This window comes from Porites lutea, chromosome 4, assembly GCF_958299795.1.
Source record: "Porites lutea chromosome 4, jaPorLute2.1, whole genome shotgun sequence".
NCBI classification, from domain to species: domain Eukaryota; kingdom Metazoa; phylum Cnidaria; class Anthozoa; order Scleractinia; family Poritidae; genus Porites; species Porites lutea.
In genome coordinates, this window is record NC_133204.1 from 28,028,331 (window position 1) to 28,049,395 (window position 21,065).

Genomic DNA, 21,065 nt, shown 5'->3' on the forward strand with positions numbered 1-21,065 from the left:
TGAGATCTCTCGCTCGCTTTTGCCACAGAAAACATAAAAATGTAAATAAACAATCTACCGCTCGCGCTTCGCGCTCGTGATTTTAGCTCGACTTGTAGGCAAGTCTAGAGCACCTAGTGTGAACGTCCCCGAAAAATCCGAAGCCTAGCCTAGCGCGCGATATAGGTGAATGTGTACGCAATATCATCCGACCTTTGGTCAGCGTAAAAATATCTGACGCAAGCGCACAACAAGGTGCATTTGGCGCTCGGAAGAAACAACATGGCGGCAAGTGTGAGCTGCTGAAGTTCTCTTGTAGAAAATGAAAAGAAAGCTGTCCTCTTCACAGAAGGGGAAGGGGTAAGACTTAAACGGTGCCTTTTCGTAAAACTTAAGCATCTCGATTATGATAAGGAGAAGTCGTAATCTTACTTAGAAAAACAACAGATCAAACAGGATAGGATAGACAGTCAGGTTAATAACTTAAGTATTATTATTTGTTTTCACTTCGTTCTACCGAAGTTTACCAGGTTCCGGTCTCCGCTAAGCGTAAGTTTTAAGTTTTATAATTGTAAGTTGTATTTTTGTGGTAGGGTCTAGCATAAGTTTACGGAAACAGTAAGAGCACTGAATGTAGATCGTGATACTTTCAGACATGGTTTTATTGTATCTATTTCGATAATTCACATACGTAGAATTCTTATCAGTGAAGTTTTGCCAAGCTGAAATTCTGTAGTGTTCTAATTAAAGAGCTGTACTGCACGCAAGTGGATAAAGCTGGATAGAGCAAATTAAGCTAAGCATACTTCATTGAGTCATTATATGTTTATCCTATTAGCAGTCAAGCAATAACCAAATTTTTCAAGGCATTAACTCCTCAAGGTAAGTGAGTTAAGTAACTGAATTATGATTACCATTATTATTGCTATTATTATTATTATTATTATTATTGTTATTGTTATTGTTTTTGTTGTTGCCAAAATTGGGTTAGAGTGGGGGGGGGGGGGGGGGGGGGGATATTTTCATGAATACTTCCAAGAACAAGACCCAAGATTAGTCAAACAAAAAGCAGAGCTTAAACTTAGATAGCGTTAAAAATTCACTGCAATGGTTTATTTACTTTTTAAAGGGGTTTTTGCATTGGGTTTTAGGTATGAAATTGATTTCTTAAGGTTTAAAGGACTAAACTTTAAAAGCATTTTAACACCATGTCTACTGATCAACGTTTCTCGAAAGTAAAGTAAACGAAACATTTTGCTTCACTTTTAACAGGACTCAAAGTTAACGACTTACTAGTCCCATACGCAACTAGAGTTTTGGTTGTGCGCCTAAAAATTCATGTGTACTTGCACCTGTGCACCATAAAATCCAAAGCACGGTGCAAATGACTTGCTTCCCTCGCTACTTTCTAACCTGACCATACTTACGTACTGGAACTAGTAGGACTTTAAACAGTAGCTTCAAGCAATGAAAGTAAAAGTAATGCTGCAAGCAGTCTCTTATTTTTCTTTGCAAAGTTACTGCACGTGAAACCTAGGCACACGATAGGCAAAGCCGCGAGCCACGAGAAATGAGGGCGTAAGCCCGAGAAGAAACAACTGAAAAAATTACACTTTCTTTAAATCCGGTAAGATTGCCATGAATTCGTTTCCCTTGAGGAAATTCACAGCAGTTTCCTTCTGAAAGATATCCTTAAAAAATTTATTATTGAAATTACTGCTTGGTTCGCAGTATTGTTTGCAGTTGGTTGCGACGTGTGACAATTTTTGTTGCTTGCAATCTCACCACAGACCAGTCAATTATCTGTCAACAGCTGTGCAATTGACCAATCGGTTACTCTGTTTCTGGGCTGATGGAGGGTTTGTTTATTACAAAAGAGTCAGCAGTCCGTCTTTTCTCGTCTGGTCTTATCCCTTATTGTAATAATAACGTCGTGGTTTGCAATCTCGCTGGATGAGATAAGAACTATACGGATTTTAAGAGAAAAGGCGGACTGCAAGCAGTCTAAAGTAATAGCACAACCAGGCTCTATACAATGAAGTTACATTGTTTTTTTTTTTCATCTGTGTATGTTTAATTTGTCCTTTCTCCCAATGCAATGGATTCCACAAACTCTAATATTCATTTCCGTGTCGATGTTGACTCCATCCCAGACTCTTCTGTTTTGTAATAAATGCCGCTGACACATGCAAATATGCTACAAATGAAACACGTGCTTTTTGCGCTGTGGATGATCATGTCGAACGTTTAGTTTTAAGGCTTTTTTCCAAGTAAGAAAGTTTTTAAGTCATATCCCAGTTACATGTAAGTCCAGCGTGCAAAGATTGTCGTGTCCGATAGCCCAGGGCTAGTGGGTTTTGCTGTCGGGCTAGTGACTTTTGTTCTTAACTTGCCAGACGGGCAAGTGCTGTTTTGGGGGGAAATTCAAATTACAGAAGGATTGTAATCAATCCTGCTAGTCAAAAAGGGTTTTTGGGCTAGTAAGAATGACTTGTTGGCTAGTACATGCGAGCTTCAGCTTGCCCGAATGGCAGGCTGTAAAACTGATTTTCTTTGCACCCTGAAGTCAACGCGCATTTAACAGATTCATTAAAGATTAATTTTCATTCTCGTTCGACATACTCATTGTTGTCAGTTTTCAATTTTTTTTAAGTGTAAGTTTTCTTTAGTCACAACTGTACTGTCAAAAAGAGAAATACATGTAAGTATTAAAAATCACAATGGTCAATCATGGGACTAAAATAAAAGAAACTGAAAATGACATATAAACGTGGCACTGTTAAGCGCTTTTTACTTTTTCTTTTGAACTAGATGCTCCCAACATTATAAGCTGTGCTCCTAAAAATTTCAGTTGTGTGCCTAAAATTTTGGCAGTGTACCTAAAAATTTATATCTGGTAACACAGGTGCTACCAAACTCAAATTACACTTTGAGCCCTGTTTTAAGTAGTCTGATTTATGAATTTTTGTTTGGTCTTCACCAACTTTCTCGCAATAACTCAATTTGGAATGCTTGCTTTGCAGGCTAAAGGGCCCTTAGCAATGAATATGTAGCTCAAACCCTGATGGTATCATCATTGGTTGTCTTTACACTAGGCCGTTGAGTAACACTTAAGAGCTGCTAAGTTTTACTTAACCAAGACACATGTGTGAAGGCCTAAATAAAAATCTTAAGTTATTTTACTTTGCATCTCATTAAAACAGAAAATTGAAACGATTCAAGAAAAGTTTCAAGTGACTTCAAAACCATCCTTAAAACAGACTTTGCGAACCTGTGGTTTCTTGAGCTTTGAGAAAGGCGAAGCATGCCAATCAACCTTAATTATGTTGTGTGGGAAAATAGCCTTAAGTTAACCTGAAGTAACAAAGATAGGTTGTGTTTTAAGCTTCCTTTTACTTGAAGAATTTAAACTATACTTGTCTTGAAATATTTCTTAGTTTATTTAGGCTCTAGTGTAAAGACTACTGTTCTTACTTTAGTTTATTTTATTTCAGGCACAAAACAAAGTCACCCCTCAGTGGATAACCCTGTGAAAATGAAAACTACAAAGGAAGAGGAATTCAGAACATCACTATTTGAGAAATTTCAAACTTCCAAAACAAGTTCTAAAGACAGTACATGTAATGCTTTGTCAAAGGACAATGCAGAAAATGACAAAGGAAAAAGCTGCAACTCAGCCTCACCAATAAATCAAACATGTCATTCTAGTCCAGACAAAAATAAAGCTGGGTATGGTAGCAATCCAGCTTTGAGTAACCAAAAGAGGGTACAAAACTCTACACCCATTGGGGATGTTGCCATTTGTAAGAATGCTTTGATTAATTGCAATACCCAGTTACCAAGGAGTGATCTTGCGGATGTCAGTGGTATGGACTGTGATGAAACCTTCCTTTCAGCAACTGAAGAAGTTGATATTTCACATTATGATACATGTCATGAAAGTTTAACAGATCTATCATTCGCAGCCCAACACAATGCCACAAGCAAAGGAGATTTTTTAGATGCCAGCTTGAAGAGAATCAAAGAATCTAATGTGCATAAGGAATCAACGACTGACAAGTTACAGAAAGGTGAAAGTAGCAATGGTGTTGATAACAAAGAATGCAATGAAACTGTAGCCCAGATAGACAATCTATTAATGTTAAAGGTTGAAGAATCAGATGTTAATACATCAGAACAGTCAGAAAATGAAGATCTTGACAAAGACCGGAGAAGTAGTTGTGACAGTGTTATGGAGGATGAGCAAGTTCACGATTGTCATGATTTAAAAAGGGAAGAATCTGATAAGAGTTGTAATCAGATCAACAAGCCTTGCGGCATTTATGGTGTTCTTCCTGAAGCATCTTATTCTTCAAGTGATTGCAAGGAAGACGAAAATAGTGATTTTTTACAAAAAGAGGAATATGAAAAGGAATGCAACCATATTAGCAAGCCATTTAATAAGATACGCTTGGATAGTGATGTACCCACAAGTGATGGCGATATTTCTGAAGGCTCTGAGTCTGATGATGATCTTTTAACTCCTCCAAGATTTCTATATGAAAAACTACAATTGAAACCAAATGTCAGGACACCAGAAAAGGGTATTGTGCCGGCATTTTCTACTCCATCCCCAGTCATCAAGGATGTAGTAAAAGAAGATAAAACCAAATACAAACTTTCCTTTGAAAAGCTAATAAAGGAGAAGGTAAAACGAAAAGAGAAAGATGCCGAGCTTGCTGAAATGGAAGCAGAGTTGCAGAGAGGACTAGAGAAAGGGGGCATTGCTCAAATGCAAGTACCGAGCTCATTTAGTGATATTGAATCGGAGGAGGAACTCACTGATGGTAAAGACCAGTACATATTCATAATTATGTTTTGTCATTTGCCCTAGGATATATTTCTGAAAAACACCATTTGAAGCTAGCACAGCTTTTTTCCAGTCACCAAAGATCCAAAACTGCCCAAATAGTGCTCTTGTTTAAATAATGGAGCCTTCTCCTCCTGATCCTAAATTGTGGCCTCTGTGCTTTTGGGACTTTCACAGCTTTAGGTGAAACTTCAACATAGTTTTTTGGTTTAAAAGTGACACTGCCACACCTCCTCTACTAATACCTTTTTCACTTTGTCTACTTCCTGTTTAGGTTGCTTTTCTTCTCCCATTTTTTTGTTTGTTTTTTGTTTTTGTTTTTTTGCTGGACATTATTGCAGGGCTCAAAATAACAGACAGCAGGTTGCCGGTCATGGTGACTGGCCAAATATTTTTTAGCCCGAACAAACCCCGCTTTTGGCCAGTGAAATAATGAATACATAATTTTTTTTTGCCTATGGAATACCAAATTATGCTGGCAATAGATCATTGTACTGCATTGACATTCAGGTTTTTGGCCGCCAGTTGGTGAAAAATTCATTCACACGTTGCTGAGTTCCTTTCCATGATTTTCGCCTGTTTTTATGTCTGTTTATATATACCTTCAGGGCTCAAAGTTAGCGACTAACTGGTCGCATATGCGACTGGATTTTTGGTTGTGCACCTCAAAATTCATGTGTAATCGCACCTGTGTGCTGTAAAACCCAAAGCACAGTGCGACTGACTTACATCCGACTATACTTACGAACTCGAACTAGAAAGACCGTGTATGTTTAATTGGTCTTTTCTCCCAATGGATTCAACAAACTTGAATGTTCTTTTTCATTTCGATGTTTTACTCCATCCCAGACTCTTCTGTTTTGTAATAAACACCGCTGACACATGAAAATATATGCTACGAACGAAACACGTACTTTTTGCGCAATGGACAATCATGTCGAACGTTCAGTTTTAACGCCCATCAAAACAAAAACAGTGCAGATTAAGAGCCTTTTTTTCCAGGTAAGAAAGTTTTCTAAGTCGTTTTCCAGTTACATGTAAGTCATTGCGCATTTAACAAATTCATTAACCCATTTGCCCCTGAACCAACTGTAACCGCCCGTGCGGATCCAGGTCCTTTCTACCCTTTGTGACGTCATCAGTTTTAACGATCAAGGACAACTTTCTTCGCTAACTTGTGTAGAGTGAAGAGATCTTTCAAACCATACCAGAATGAATACAATTCAGTCAAGGACACCGGAGAAAGAAGCAAAAAACCATGTGACATTGACCTGAAAATCTCCATGAAAATCTTGTTCCATTACCCACCTACCTTTCCTCTCACCTAATCCTAAGATCCTAAAAGCTTTCCTAAAAACTCTTCCCACCAAAATGAAGCCTACTAAATGCCCAGCAAGAGAAAAAAAAAAAGAGGCAAAAAAAGCGAAAAAAGAAGGGAGGAGAAAAAGAGAAAAGTATAAGTCAAGACCTACTGTGTCACTTTTAAACCCAAAAACTATCTCAAAATTTTGCTTTCTGCGCATGCCCGAACTTTGCAAGCTGGTGTTTTGCATCTGGATCAGAAGGCCGCCAAGTGTACGACCTGTAAACCGGTTTGTGGTAAGTTTTAGCTCTTTATAGCACGACAGTGACCAGAAAACCACTCGACTAGCTTCAAAACGTGTTTTTCGGCAAAATCTCCAGGAGCGAATGGGTTAAAGATTAATTTTCATTCTCGTTCGACACACTCGTTGTCAGTTTTGAATTGTTTTTCAAAAAGAGAAATTAGTGTTAAAAATCACAAAGTATTACTTCATTGCAAATCGGCTGTGTTTTATCAATCACAGGACTGAAGTAAAAGTAACAAACTGAAGATGACAAATAAACGTGGCACTGTTAAGCTTTTTACTTTTTCTTTTGAAATAGACGCTCCCAACATTATAAGCTGTGCTCCTTAAATTTTCAGCTGTACGCCTAAAATTTCGGCAGTGCACGTAAAAATTTACATCTGGTAGCACAAGTGCTCCCAAACTCAAATTTAAACTTCATGCACAATAGAGGAAATCCTCGGTAATAAAGCAAAGAGTATAATCAGAATGTATGCAATAAAAATAGTTAGTAATTTTTTTCACCTCATTTTCCACTTCGCTGTCAAGATCTGCTTCCTTTTGCTTCTTCTGAACTGCTTCGCCTCTATCCACTTTTTTGTTACTTACGGAGAAAAAACTTTCGATAGACCTCGAAAATGCGTTTGTCAGGTTCGTCCTTTTTCGAGACGCCATGATGGATACCCATCAGCTCCTGTGATATAACAAAAGCCAAGTCGAGGCTCAGTGGTCTCCAGACCACTCACGGTAAATCAGGTAAACTCAAGAAGATTCATCAATTGATTTTCATGTTGTGTATAACGGTACGGAGTCGTTGTTCTATAGATTAAAAATTGTGTTTTATTGGAAAATTATTGTAGTTGAAGTAACAGAGACATTTTTAAGCCCAGGGAATTAAAGGAGGAAAGGGCCATAACTGCCCTTGAACGCTTTTGGTGGGGGTCATCTCTCGCTCTTTTGTGAGGTTCACACAATGGCGCACTCTGGCTGGAACGCTGCAAATTAGGTGTTAAGGTTGTCAATGACCATGGGAACATTCTACAAGGGATGAGTTAAAGGGTAGTTCAGGTGCAATTGGGTTAAAGATTATTTGTATAAAAAATATTGGTATAAAGGGTCCATGCCAAAGGAGCACTATGCTTAAGCAATAGAAAATGTATTGCATGTTTACGTCGCTTGATATAAACACTCAAGGGGTTTGGAGAATTCTTGACAGTTATGTAATCCCGAGACAAAGTCAAGGGTTTGCATAACAGTTGAGAATTCTCCCAACCCCTCGAGTGTTTATATCAGGCTATGCAAATATAGGAAAAAAATTTTCTATTGCTTTTATATATTAACTTTCCCAAGAAAAAATGCAAAACTCTTTGTTATGGGACTAATTAAAGGAGAAATTCTCACCAGTCGTGAAATGTTGTACTCAAAGTCTTGCTTGCGTAATCAGTTCTTGTTTTGCAAAAAAGAGGCTTTCCAAAATACGGATTTTTCTTACTTAAAATGTCAGCTTAAGCAAAAAAAAAATGACACGGCATGTTTTGTAAAGACTTTCCAAGTTTCAGATGACGAGGGACTGGGTAAATTAGTAAAGTAAACTTGTCGAGCTTTCTACTCAAATCATGCTTGCGTGATTAGTGCACGAAAAGCAAAACATCTTGATGCCCCTTTTAGTTTACATACTCTCATGCAAACATCCCTCTGGTCCAATCAGAGCACACGTACTATCTTAGTTATTATATAAAATAACATAGTGTCTAATCTATTCATACCTCAGCCACCCATTACTGCCTGTGTTGAACCAAATCCCCTGTGCCCCTCTTGACAACATCAATATTTAGCAGTCATAAGGAAGTTAAGCAAAAAGGATGACAACATCAACAGGAATGGCAAAAAGGCAATAAGTTTAGATTAGCAAAACAACACTTTGCACCTTGCGTCATGCTTTTTTGTACATTTCTTTGCCATTGTTGCATGATCACAACAGGGAACTTCCTCATTAATTTCATGTTTTGTAGAGGATGTGATCACAAGACAACAATTTCCTTGTTCATTCATTTTTAAACTTAGTCAGTCCTTTAGAATTAAAATCCAGAACACTTGCCCAATATTTGACAAATTGAATGACATAGAATAAGATGGGATGAATGTTGAAACAGTATGAGGTCACTTTTTTTTTTTTAAAAAGTTTGCTGCTGTCATCATTGTTGTTGCTTAAGCTCTCTATTAACAGTCAGACAACAACTGTAGTCATGTCATTTGTGTGAGAACATTGAGAAATTTTCAATTTTGAATTTATTTAGATGGACGAGACCTCAAGGACTGCACTTTACCAAAAGACATCAAGAAGTTTCTGGTGGATGTTCATGACTTTACTGAGGACCTACCAGGGGAGGACATCTTTCCAATGTTTCATCCTTATGTCACAGTAAGGTCTTTAAAATAAAAAAAAAATTGAAGGGATGATGTGCAGTTTATACCTTAAATACTCTATTAAGCCCCCCCCCTCTCTGTTAAGCCTCCCCCCCCCACTTTTCAGGGGAAGAAAGTCAAAAAACCTCCCCCTCCGTTTATTAAGCCCCCCTCCACTCAGTAAACGGTCTTCATGGAATTCAGGTAAGTTGGTCCGGCTTTTCCTTCCAAACAGAAGTTCAGCTGGACTCACTCGGGTGGTGGTGTTAGGAGTTGATCTGTATGCTATCAAGTATTTGCGAATGTCTTCCTTCCACTGTTTGCCCTCAGCTTGTGCACTCCCCAACCTTTTCAAAAGAGATCAGTAAAGGAAGAACATGGAAAAGGAAAAGGATCATGGAAAGGATCATGGAAATGAAGAACTGTTCTTCCTTTCCATCTCACCATTTGTTTGGGGCCATAAAGGCATGGTCTTGCTGTGCTCGATACCACATTCTTCCAAATATCTTTCGAACATACTTGAAACAAACTGAGGCCCATTGTCACTGGTTACTGATGGTGGTAAAACATGAATCATGAAGATTCTCTCCAGTCTCTCAATGATCTTATCAGATGTCGTGGAACGCATGCTGAAATAGTTAACCACAGCTTACACGGAGACACCTGACGGGAAAAGGACCTAATAAATCCAGAGCCAAGTCTTGCCGTGGACCTTGTGGTAAGGGGGTTGACCCGATTGGCTCAGGGTGAGCAGGATCTTTCTGTCTCTTTGTCTGTCCCGAGCCACTGTACTTTTGATCACAACCTCTGCTTCATACTGACGATACCGGAATGCCATTCATGAGCCAGCGTAAGGACTCATGGTCTCAACTTGTTAGGTATTACAATTCTGGTGCTATGGAGGATTAGCTTGCCAATCACACACACTTCACTGGCTACGGATATGTACTGCTTGGGCTGGCGATAAAATCTGAGTGTCACATGCACACAGTACAATGTACATGTATGTCCGGGCAATTTATACTGTACATGCAATTTTGTTATCTTAATAGATGTTCTTTTGTTTTTCAGTCACAAGACTTTCCTCATCTATCAATGCTCCCTCATCCTGAGAATTCCTCTTTTGAAGCAAAGGTGGTGTCTGGCTCAGATGCTGATCTGCAAGAGTTAATCTGTGGAGGATGGATATTGCAACATTATCTAGACTGGCCCTGTCCATCAGAGGTATCTGAGTGGTTGTTTCAGGTCATGTGCCGACACCAAGATCAGCATGTGATTAGTTCAACTTTTCAAGTCATGTGGGTGATGGTTGAAACAGCTACTGAGGTAAGTTCGTGTTTGATCGTGTCGTATTTAAAGGTCAGTTAGGCTACTTAAATAATCTTGAGATTTAACCAAAAGTATGCTGCATGCCGAGGCTGTAGAATTCATGTAGTGTTTATACCAAGGTTGATGGTACCATTTTTGGGAGCAATAGTGGTATGGTGGTTAAGCACTTGTCTCCGACTAACATGACCTGAGTTTGAATCACAGAAGCAATGCAATTTTTTTTCCATGGGTTGAGTTTGCTGTTAGTTCTTGCCCCTCCTCTAAGGGTTTTTTTCCCCAGGTACTCTGCAGGGGCGGATCCAGGATTTTTTTCAGGAGGGGGTGCACTCGTCTCTTGCTCTACTTCAACACCAATAAACCACATTTTTTTTTTGCAGAATACCAGTTGTATTAGAAAACCGCAGGTCATTTCAGGGGGGGGGGGGGGTGCACACCCCCTGCACCCTTCCTCCTAGATCCGTCCCTGCTCTGGTTTTCAACTTTCCATAAAAAACAACAACAACAACAATACCAAAGACGTTAACATTAACATTAACAACAACAACAATAATCACTATCACACTGTTAATTAGAAATAATTATTTTTGGCAAATACTGATTTGATCATGAATGGCAGATAACAACACTACTGTGTGTGGATGACAAACCATCCCTAAAATAAAATTTCAATTCTTTATTTATCAATTTACTTATTGCATGGTTAATTACTGGCCAATGTGATGGATGGGTCCTGAATGTGCATGTAAGCAAGGTAAGAATAATCAGTGGATGAAAATCTAAAGACCACACTGTGTGAGTTACTGATTAATAAAAAAAGGTTTTAGTTTAAATAGCATGTTGACAATGAGGATTTTAAGTCCTTTAATACTTGATCCAATAACAAGACATTATCTCCACCGATAATTGTTTCCTTACTGTAAGACTCAGTGACAGGGGTTTGTTTACAGGATGTTAAAACTTCAAGGGTTAAACTGTGGGTAAGAACAGATTTGAGTTAAAAAAAAAATTTTCTGAAAAGGTCCAAGAGTATAAGAGGTTTAATTGATTTCATTAATATCTGCCGTTTCATCATCATCAAACTGTTAGCCTGCATCGCAAACGTTATTTAACCTCGGTTAGTAACGTCTGCAAAGCAGGGCCAATATCCTAGTTCTAGGCCCCCAGCGGACTCAACGAATTACCAGGAGAGCATTTTGAATTTCCTTTCACCTTAAATGGCAAATTTGACAATGGCATTTTAAACAGGCCAATCATGGCATGTACTCAAATCCTGGTATACAGGTAAAGACCCAGGACAGGGATTTTGGCACTATTTCTCTTAACCAGAGTTTAGTTTCATCTGTGGCACAGGCTAACTGTGAATCTGCACTTTCAGAACCGAGAAGATATTCCCCAAGACCCAAGAGGCTCATTATGGGTGCCAAGTATCAAGAAAGTTATAAAAGAATTACTTTCATTAGGTGCAAGGGTCCCTAGACTCTTTCCTGGAGATCTTGTTACCCAACTAAACATCAAGGAAATTTTGTCAGATTCACCCTCTGAAGACATGGAAGACGTGACTGGCAGTGGCAAACCCCAGACTGAACGCTTTCCTCTTGTGAACATAATGCATCTTGTGCAGTTTCTCACACATTGTCTTCAAAAGTGTCCTCGTTGTTATGTAGTCCAGGAGCTGCAAAACCTTGCAGTGTTGTTGTGTCGTTTAGCATTGGATGTTAGGCTTCAGACAGTGGTGTTTGATATTGAGATGTGCCTGGCAGCTGTGCTGAACTGTTTTGGAGAGATGCAGTGGCCTGATGAGGTTTGACATTAAGCCTTTACACCCTAGTATCAAAATTCAAATTTGAATTTAATTTTGTTGTCCCTGTGGGGCTGGTTGTTTATTACAATGTACCTGTGATGGGGGCAGGCCATTTTGAAAATGCTTAGAAGATTTTTAAACCAATATCCCCCAATTCATGTTATTGTAGATTTTTAGAAATGCCCCACATAAATTTAACATGTTGTGAAAGTGCTCCCCCCGCCCCTCCCATCTGATTGCTGTGGAAACTAGAAATATTCTAACTACAAATCGTACCGAAGTTAGCCACATACTTTATCTACAGTATTTATATAAAGATCCGTCTTATTTACGGCTGTTACATTCAATTTCAATTTTTTTCCACACTCATTACTGCTTTGCACTACTTTCCTGAAATGTGTTTAAAGGACCTTCCCCCCATATAATGCTTCCTTTTCTGAAAATGACTCCAAAACCAACCAAAATTTTTTAAATGACCCTCCGCAAGATGGTAATAAATGACCAGCCCTTATACGTTTTCAATAGAAGTAGTGGGGAGAATTTGCTGAAGCAACAATTCGATTCATCTACTGTGATCATGTCCTCAATTCTCATGACCACTCTGTTTCATATAGCTTTGGTATTACAGGGAGAAATTTCGTGCTGATCACTGTTGAGGCTTAAAGGGTTAAGCCTCTTCATTGTTTATAATGGTCACAGGACTGAGTGAATTGAAAATTCGATTCAGTTAGCATTCCTTTGAGTGATTAAACAAAATTAGATGATAGCATAGCAAGAGTCTGATTTGTTTAATTATACATGATTACTGATTGAATTGGACGTTTCAAAAGTTCTCTTGCCAGTGAATCACAACTACTACCTAATTTGAGATATTTTGTGATAATTTCAACTTCGGTTTGATAAAACACAAGAGTTAACACAAAAACAATAGCAAAAACAAAAATCTATATTTAAGTCGGGAAGAGAAAGTTAGGAAACCCAACTGGCAGAAAGTAATCAAGTGGGCTACAATATTAATTTACAAATGTTGTATAAGATTTAAGCTCAGGGCCCCGAAGTGGTCATGGCAGAATAGTTTGTTTGTGTCGGAGAATAGAGGAAACTACTTGCACTCGTATATTATCTTAGTACATGTTACAACTTTCAGATTAAAGAATTGTGCAGAGTCATGGCAAAACTGAGTACAGACCATAGAAACCTGTTGCACCTTGTGCAAATCCAGCCTCCTTCAGTCCGCGGCATCCAACTTCAACGTCTTCTGGGCGTGACTCTGCTACATTGGCTTGTGCCGAAATTTGGTCAACAACAAGAAACTGGTAGACGCACTGATGATGAAAGATGTGATGTAGCTGTACCAGACACTGTTGAGGTAAAAATAAAGGGTGTAGTAAAACTGATAATGTAGGGACCTAAAAGGTGCTGGAGAGCATGGGGAAAGTGCTGCCTGATAGACGCTTTAGGGGGGCAGCAATAATAATTATTATACTAGAAATGTGTGTATCGAAGATCCTCACGAGAACCTCTAGACTGTCTATATACTTCTTTTTCCGATAAGAATTATTTTATAAGGATATTGAGGCTGAAATTAATAAAATTTTAAGAATATTAATTTTTAAGAATAAACCTGAGGCTGAGAATTTGAAAAGGACTCAATTTTGTGTTTGAAAATCTGTAAATACAGTAAAATTTATGTTTTTAAGTCAACCGTAGAAAATTATTCCTTTCACTAAACGGCAAGAACACTGGTCAATGAGACCCCTATTTATTGTAAAGCCGAAATGCCATTAGCTATAATTTAGAATTTAGAATAATTTAAGAATATTTCCAACCTAAAATCGACAGGAAAATAAGAATATTCAGCCTGGGTCCGAAAAACAAGATTCTTATAATTATAATATTATGATTAAAAAAAGAGTGTAGTAAGCTTACTGTAAAGGATCACTTTTTGAACCCATTGTTGGTCATGGTGTAATGGCTGATCGTCTATCCTCAGCTCAGTCCGTTGGCAAGATATCGCTCACGTGTATTTAACAAATCGTGTAATTTTTGCTACCTATCGTTGCTTAATTTTGACTGTAAACCTCCAGTAAGCATTGCCTCTCCTGATCGCTTTCTTTGCGAACGGTGGCATTGTAATTGCGGTATTTTGTCGCTGCCCTGTACACTAGCTGTCTGTAAGTGTCCTCTGTCTCTTGTTGACGGCTTCTTCTTCGCTGTGCAAAGCGATATTCTCTCTGCCGCGGGGTTTCTTGCTGTCATCGTCTTCTTCGTTGCTTACAGTGAATTTCAGTTTGGCGTTCTTGCTCCAGAAGAGTGTCGGTGGTAAATCTTCCCCGTCACGGATTTGCAACCACTTGTTGAATCCAGAGTTGTTGCGTTTGCTGTTCTGGGCCCAGTTGTTCGAAGGCCGATTAACGCTTAACCCGAGGTTAAATTTAACCCGAGTTTCTTTTTCTTGTGTTTGAAAGCATTTTCTCGAATAATTTTCTCTGTTATTTTTAAAGTTTTCAATAAGCAACTTGTCGACAAAAAGAATTAAAACTGAAATGATTTTTAAGCTTTCATATCTGAATTTAAATCTCGCACTAATCCTGGGTTATCTTAACCCAGCTTTGAACAACTCGGCCCCATTTAAGCAAAATTGCTGGTTATTTACCGATAGACGACCGACTTTGCATGCCGCTAAGACCATGCGGGGCCCACGCGCTTCTCGCGCGCTTCGTGCGCGACAAGATTACAAACTCGCGTACGCGAGGCTGCGTCGTGCCCTCGCTTTGCGAGAAATTATTGCCGATGTCAAGTAAATGTCAGTGTTAATGAAAAAGGGAAACTTCAGCAACAGCTTGTACAAAGGCAAGCAATTTTTTAGATTTAAATTCATCTCACCAGGGCTGGAAAATGTTCCAGTAAGCGTGATGTACAGCGTGTAAGGTACATGTAGCCTGACTGCTACTTGTAACATTGGGTATACTAAGGTGAACATCTGCCATTGACGGAAAGGTCTCTTGGACCCTTTTGTGCGACTAGCCATAGCACTGTTAGAAAGTACATGTAGTTGGCCAAGGTGAGAGTGCTAGTACAACTACTGCTAGTAAATTGATGATTGCACTGCCAGGGTAATGTTGTACTGATATAGGTTATTATTTGTCTATTTTGATGCAGGTTTCAAGCCTTGTAAAACTTGTAGAACAAATAAAACCGAAGGAGAATTCAGACTATTTTCTGTTGCACACCATCATTTCACTGTTGAGCCTTGCAGTGGGAAGTGAAGACCTACCACCAAAGGAGAGGGTAATGGCCATTTCGGATCATTATACATTTCTGGGAAACTGCCAAGCTACCCCTCCCCTAGGCCAACATTTACACTTACTTTTCACTTAGAGAAAAATGTTGGCCTAGTGGAGAGGCTGGTGGAGCCATCCAAAGCGGGGGGGGGGGGGGGGGGGGGGGCATTAAGACGAGCGGGATGATTGAGGGAGGGTAAATGTGAGGCGGAACCCCTTCTCCCTCTCCTGTCCTGTTCCTTTTGTCTTCCACAGTCTCTTTATTGTGAATTTCTTTTCATCCTGTCATTTCTAGTATATGGTGATGTATACTTTTTCATTGCTAAGTGATTCGTTCACTCCCTCTTTCTCTCAGTACAGCTTGATCGCGAAGGGTAAAACCAGTAACTACCCGTATAAATAAAAGGATTGTACAACAATACATTGAGCGCGCTCGTCACCCTAAGAACTTAAATATTATTTGTAAACTCCTATCATGGAAGTTGTAGCGTTTACGTCAAAGATAGCTACCTGAGCGAGTGGATGTGGCTACAGCTTTTTTTCTACTTATACACTTAGCCTTCTAAGCGCAGACGTATTTCTGGGTGTCGCTTCTCTCCGCCCGAAATGTTACTAGATTAGCGACAACTGGAACAACCGCTGCGTTCGCATTATAGTAGTTACCCTTTTCAGCTACAAATCCCTACTATCGGCATTACTTCTTTGAAGCTACTGGAATTAGGCTATTTAAAAAGTTAAACGTAGTTTTAGATTGAGAGAAGATATGAGCTTAAACGGTTGAAAAAATGACATTCTTAACTATATATTTTTTTTTTGCTTAGTAAAGTGCTACAATGTAGAAATCTCCATTTTTGAATGCAGACTGACTCAATAATACGCTGCGTGAGTTGACGCGCGTAAATGGGATCTGTTTAGGAAAGGAAGCAAAGTGTTAGTAATCATTGTCAAATGCAACTCGAATAATATCCGAGCATAATCCGTCGTTTTTGTAACATTTGCTCTATACAAGATGTCGTTTTAACACCTGTTACAAACCGCTTACGAGTTGGGAATCCACTTACAAAACTTCAACTTCGAAAAATATTCGGCTTTCTGTCGGCTCTTATGGACGTCAGGATTGTGGAATCCAGGATAGCAACCACAAAGATAACCTCTGATTTGATGAATAGACCCTTGCACGGTTTTTTTTTCCCAGCTCTTCACATGGTTAAGTTAGGGAAAATCCGTCGACTCCACTGGAAAGAGCGCCTTTAAATTAATACGATTACCAAGTTTGAAATTGATTTGTGGCAAACTTACGAAGATGTAACTTCTCAAAGTCGCGAAATTTTACGGACGTTTGTATGGTGGTGGTGGGGAGGGGGGGGGGGGGGGAGGGGCAAACTTGCGCCCACCATACAAACGTCTGTAAATTTCGCAACTATGCGAAGCTATATCTTCACTCTCTTAAGACGTATCACTTTTAAACTTGACAGTCTTACTAATTTTAAGACGCTCTTTAAGGTGGTGTTGACGGGTTTACCCTACCTTGCTCATGGCAAAAGTTGAAAAAACCGTGGAAAAGTCTATTAATACAATTCACTGTTATTTTTTCCCACGTAAAGGCACCACTTGAGAAGTTAACGAACAAGCTAAGGTCATTGAATGGAGACATCAAAGATCCGAGGGCCGCATTCATGAACAGAACCAAGGTAAAGTAGCACTAAAGTAAGAGAGAAAGAAAACATGCATCCTGTATTATTACTTAATATGTTTCTTCGTGGAAAACGTCACCCATAAACTCTGTTATTTCTTCAGGTGAAAGATCTCTTAGTGAGGACACTTCTTCGACTGGCTTACATGGCGCAGTGTATTAAACCATCAAGAGAGGTATGTAGCCCGAACTTTTAAAATAAGATCCTTATTCCCTTTTTCTAACTTAAAAATAAGTACGTCTTCTTGTAGAAACGTCTTTCCACTCGATCTCACCTCATGTCGACATTCACGTATGTACATAGTAAGTAAAAAAAAATCACAAAAATCAAAAGGGTACTGACCGAAGGCTAATACGGCAGACAAGTGGCGTTTTAATCAGTTTGTTCCCAACGTTAAAATAGATAAAGGTTGTCACTTCTTCCGACAGTTCACGGCATTTTGCACCGACTGGTATTCTTTTAGGGTGGGTTTGATCGCCCAAATCGATCGTCCCTTCGGAATAAAACCTTAGCAACTAAGATTCGGCGCCTAAGTTGTGTAATGTTCGAGTCTTAGTATCAGTGTTACGTCTATCCCCACCCGCTGCAATTAATACTGAAACCAAAATACAGGGAATTCACGGGACCCTCGCTCAGTGGAGCTACAAGCAAAGAATCTAAGTAATAGCAGCGCTCCCTTTTCTCTTTGGACTAGCCATCTGTAGTTCAGGGTTCAAATCTGGCCTGTCCAGGACGTATGGTGTATATAGAGAATACTTCATGGAAAGTGCTGGCGTACGGTATTTACGCACGAGTTGTTGACGTATCAGAAATCGAACGAGTGAGGGCAGCGAACGAGTAAGATTTCTGATACGTCAACAACTCGTGCGTAAATACCGTACAAAGCACGTTCCATGTGGTATTGTGTTTATCATACACATACCGAGACATTCATCACTTTGGCGGCCTTTTTATTTTAAATATTTCAAAATGCTAAAATTTGCCGCTACACACTTACCGCAAAATAACAACGAAAACGAAGTATCAGCTTTTTAGTAAAAACGTTTGTTAAAAACATAAATGACGGTAAGGATATGAGGTAATCCAAGAATTATAAGTAATCTTAACTGTTTGTTCTCAATGCACAACTGAAAATGAGTGAATTTAAGTAAAATGGCCGGTTTCAATATAACCTGAAGCTTAAATGAAAGGCAAAGTAGCTCCGACAAAAAGCACAACAAAAGCTTACGTCTCGTTCTCTTTTTCCCTTTCCGCTGTTTTTTCGCTTGCTCTCTACCGTTTTCTTTATCGACAGTGAAACAAACGAAACTATTCCACTCCATTTCCGAAATGTTTTTCACTTTTTTAGCTTGAAAATCTCTTTGAGTAAAACTTTTCTCGTTGAATGTGTGTGAAGTAGCGCTGCAAGCTGCAATAAAAGGCGGGAATTTTGGCGCGAAACTCACACACGTCTGTGGCTTCTGATTGGACGTGTCATTTTTGTCACACGTGAAAAAACATCGTTCGCGATTCTGATTGGACGTATTATTTTTTTCACGTGTGAAAACCATCGTTGGCTCCTCTGATTGGCTAGAACTAATTTGCGTACGAAAATTTACGACATAGCTTTTTGGTGAGTATTTCTCAGTATGCATATAATAAAAATATATATCAGTGACATAGCGCAAGAGGGTGGGAAGGAGTTAGCATGCGAAGTCAAACTCTCGTGTTTTAGCACCAGTGACATTTAGTAGCATCTCAGGAATTGCTTCAGGCCTCAAATCCGAGTTAAGCTACTAGCGAGTGGATTCCCTGCGATGCTCGCCAACTTGGCACGCGCCTTCGGGATGAAGGGATAAAAGCGATGTCACGTGGTATTCAAGGGTGCAAACGACGGTTAAAATTTGTCAAACGAGTAAACGTGGTCGAGTTTGTTTGTTCCATCAAAACGTGACAACGACAATTGTTAGTTTTTGCAAAAAGGACAGTTCGAGGTTCGACAAGTCATTATTGCTCACTATGAGATCATGTAAAATAACAATGACCACTTCCACCACCCCCCTCCCACCAAGCGACAATTCTTTTATCCCATTAGTCCGTATACGCGTGCAATGCAAAGATCGCGGGTATCGTGAATAAGGTGTATTTTTTTATACCCATCGAACCTCTCCACTGCCTGTGGGGTCAAATGAAATGGGCCTTTATGAGGATGAAGCCGTGGTAGAAACGTTATAGCACGGATGAATTAATGTCTTCGTTACTCTGCAGAGCTAGTCTGCGTCGCAGACACTCTATGCCAATGTTTCCCTTCCCTGTCCCTTGGGATAATTTTTTTACTCCCCCCAACTCTCTCAGTCTCTGCAGCTTTAGCAAAATTCTCGAAAAGAAAAGGCGCCATCGAGTATCGATCGAACGCTGATCTTGACTGTGACTAACTAACTTCTTACAAATTTATTTCTTTTAATCGATTTATCTTCGAAATGATTAATGTACTTTTATAATATTAAATTGTTAGGCTTATAAAAAAAAGTCTATTAAATTCGTCGGGGAAAAAAGGGTGGTAGCAGTTATCGAACCCGGTACCTTCGGATCCGAAGGTTAAGCTTTAACGCCTTTCGCTGGGAGGACAAAAGAAATATCTTTACGGACGGACGGACAGACTGACTCACTTACACAGACATGGACATAGTACAAAAATGAACCTTTTACTGGAACGGAATACTAAAGAATTAATACAGGACATTATCATCTTCAATCTGGACACCTCACACTCACATCTAGCCATTATTACACTGACGTGGAAACACTCAAAAGTCGCTCATTTATCAAAAACAGTACTCTGCGTAACCCATTTGTTGCCAAGGTAGTAAAAATTTGTCGTGTGGATTGTTTTTGCCGTCTACTGTAGCACAGCCATTATTGCACAGTAAAATGCTGTCACCCGATAAGGCTTTGTCATGAACAGGAAAAAGCTCGCTATTGACCCGACTTTGGTTCGCGGGCAAATGATCGTTTCCTTCTCTCATTTTATTTGCTTTTTTTCACTTCCTTCATCGATCTAATCATTCGTGTTTCATTTGACAGCACCACATAGCCAGTTATTTTGAGTACGAGAGCTCTAACTTGGAAATAGAATTACTTAAAGACAGGGAGGAGAAATTTGGCAACGAAGAGGAGGAGAATGCTGTAGGAGAACAGGATATGATGGATTGTGGCCCGGAAAATTAGCGCTAAATATGATTGTATTGCATTTTTCTTTTTGCTTTGTTCTTGTTGTTGTTTTTCACGTTGCCAGCGGGGCCTTCTTTGGTTTGTTCAATTCTGGCGTACTCGAGAAAGACTCTGCATAAATCGCATTAGACCTTTGTTGAGCATGCGCTGCATGTTGCTAGGAGATAGTTTCAAACCCAGGCCTAATAGCCATGTGCTTGCTTCAGCGGGCTCGGTTTAAGTCCAGTTCCGGCCCCTGTCTCTCTATGTCACGCAATCCCGACGTTGCGTGACTTAAAGAGATGGGCCAGAACTGACTAGCTCGGTTACGACCATCGGTTTATCAATAAACGGATGCACACACTCGAAAAAAACAATTTGACGAAAGAGAACAAGATTGACTAGTGAAAAAGTTCGGGCTGGGGCGACTTCAAAGGTTATTCAGGCGGAGCATCCTTTTCTTCTTCTCACTCAAGAAGACAAAAGGAGGCTCTGCTCGCAGGGTGGAGGTTTTGGATCAGTTTAGGTTTCTGGGAAACTACTCGCCTACCCCTCCCCTAAGCCAACATTTTGCCGTAAACGAGAAGTAAGTGTTAATGTTGGCTTAGGGGAGGGGTAGGTGGGCAGTTAAAAGCAGCGTTGCGCGTTTCACCACTCATCAATCAAACTTGTCTTGCAATAAAATTAATAAGGTTGTTGCAGAAAGTACAGGTCTTTTTTTTGCATTAAAATCTGTACATGTTGCGCGTTTACCGGCCCAAGGCAAACTTGTTTTTTAGCAAGTGACGTTACAATTGCGTAATTTTATCCAATCAAAAGTCCGTATTCGCGCAAATTGCAGCAACCTGATTTGTTGCAAGACAGAGGTGGTAAAGGGCCCAACGTACTATTTCAACTTGTTTCGTATCAATTTTGCAAAAGAAGTTGCACGTTACCCGTTTTACCGTA

At 39.5% G+C, this 21,065-nt stretch overlaps 1 protein-coding gene across 1 annotated transcript; it reads left to right on the forward strand.

Moving 5' to 3' along the window:
- The first annotated feature begins 224 nt into the window (after positions 1–224).
- On the forward strand, positions 225–20,678 carry LOC140933185 (uncharacterized). The gene is made up of 11 exons (XM_073382697.1): positions 225–339; positions 818–861; positions 3,474–4,805; positions 8,712–8,836; positions 9,892–10,146; positions 11,525–11,950; positions 13,098–13,319; positions 15,113–15,241; positions 16,839–16,925; positions 17,032–17,103; positions 19,992–20,678. Exons 1-11 carry the CDS (start codon positions 302–304, stop codon positions 20,133–20,135), a joined length of 2,874 nt encoding a protein of 957 aa, XP_073238798.1. The 5' UTR covers positions 225–301; the 3' UTR covers positions 20,136–20,678.
- The last annotated feature ends 387 nt before the right edge of the window (positions 20,679–21,065 follow it).

What these genes read in the sequence shown, in the direction of transcription:
- LOC140933185 (XM_073382697.1), top strand. Translation starts at nt 302, where the DNA reads ATGAAAAGAAAGCTGTCCTCTTCACAGAAGGGGAAGGG. An exon ending in AGATGCAGTGGCCTGATGAG is followed by an intron (nt 11,951 to 13,097) that starts GTTTGACATTAA and finishes TACAACTTTCAG; the next exon opens with ATTAAAGAATTGTGCAGAGT. An exon ending in CTGTACCAGACACTGTTGAG is followed by an intron (nt 13,320 to 15,112) that starts GTAAAAATAAAG and finishes ATTTTGATGCAG; the next exon opens with GTTTCAAGCCTTGTAAAACT.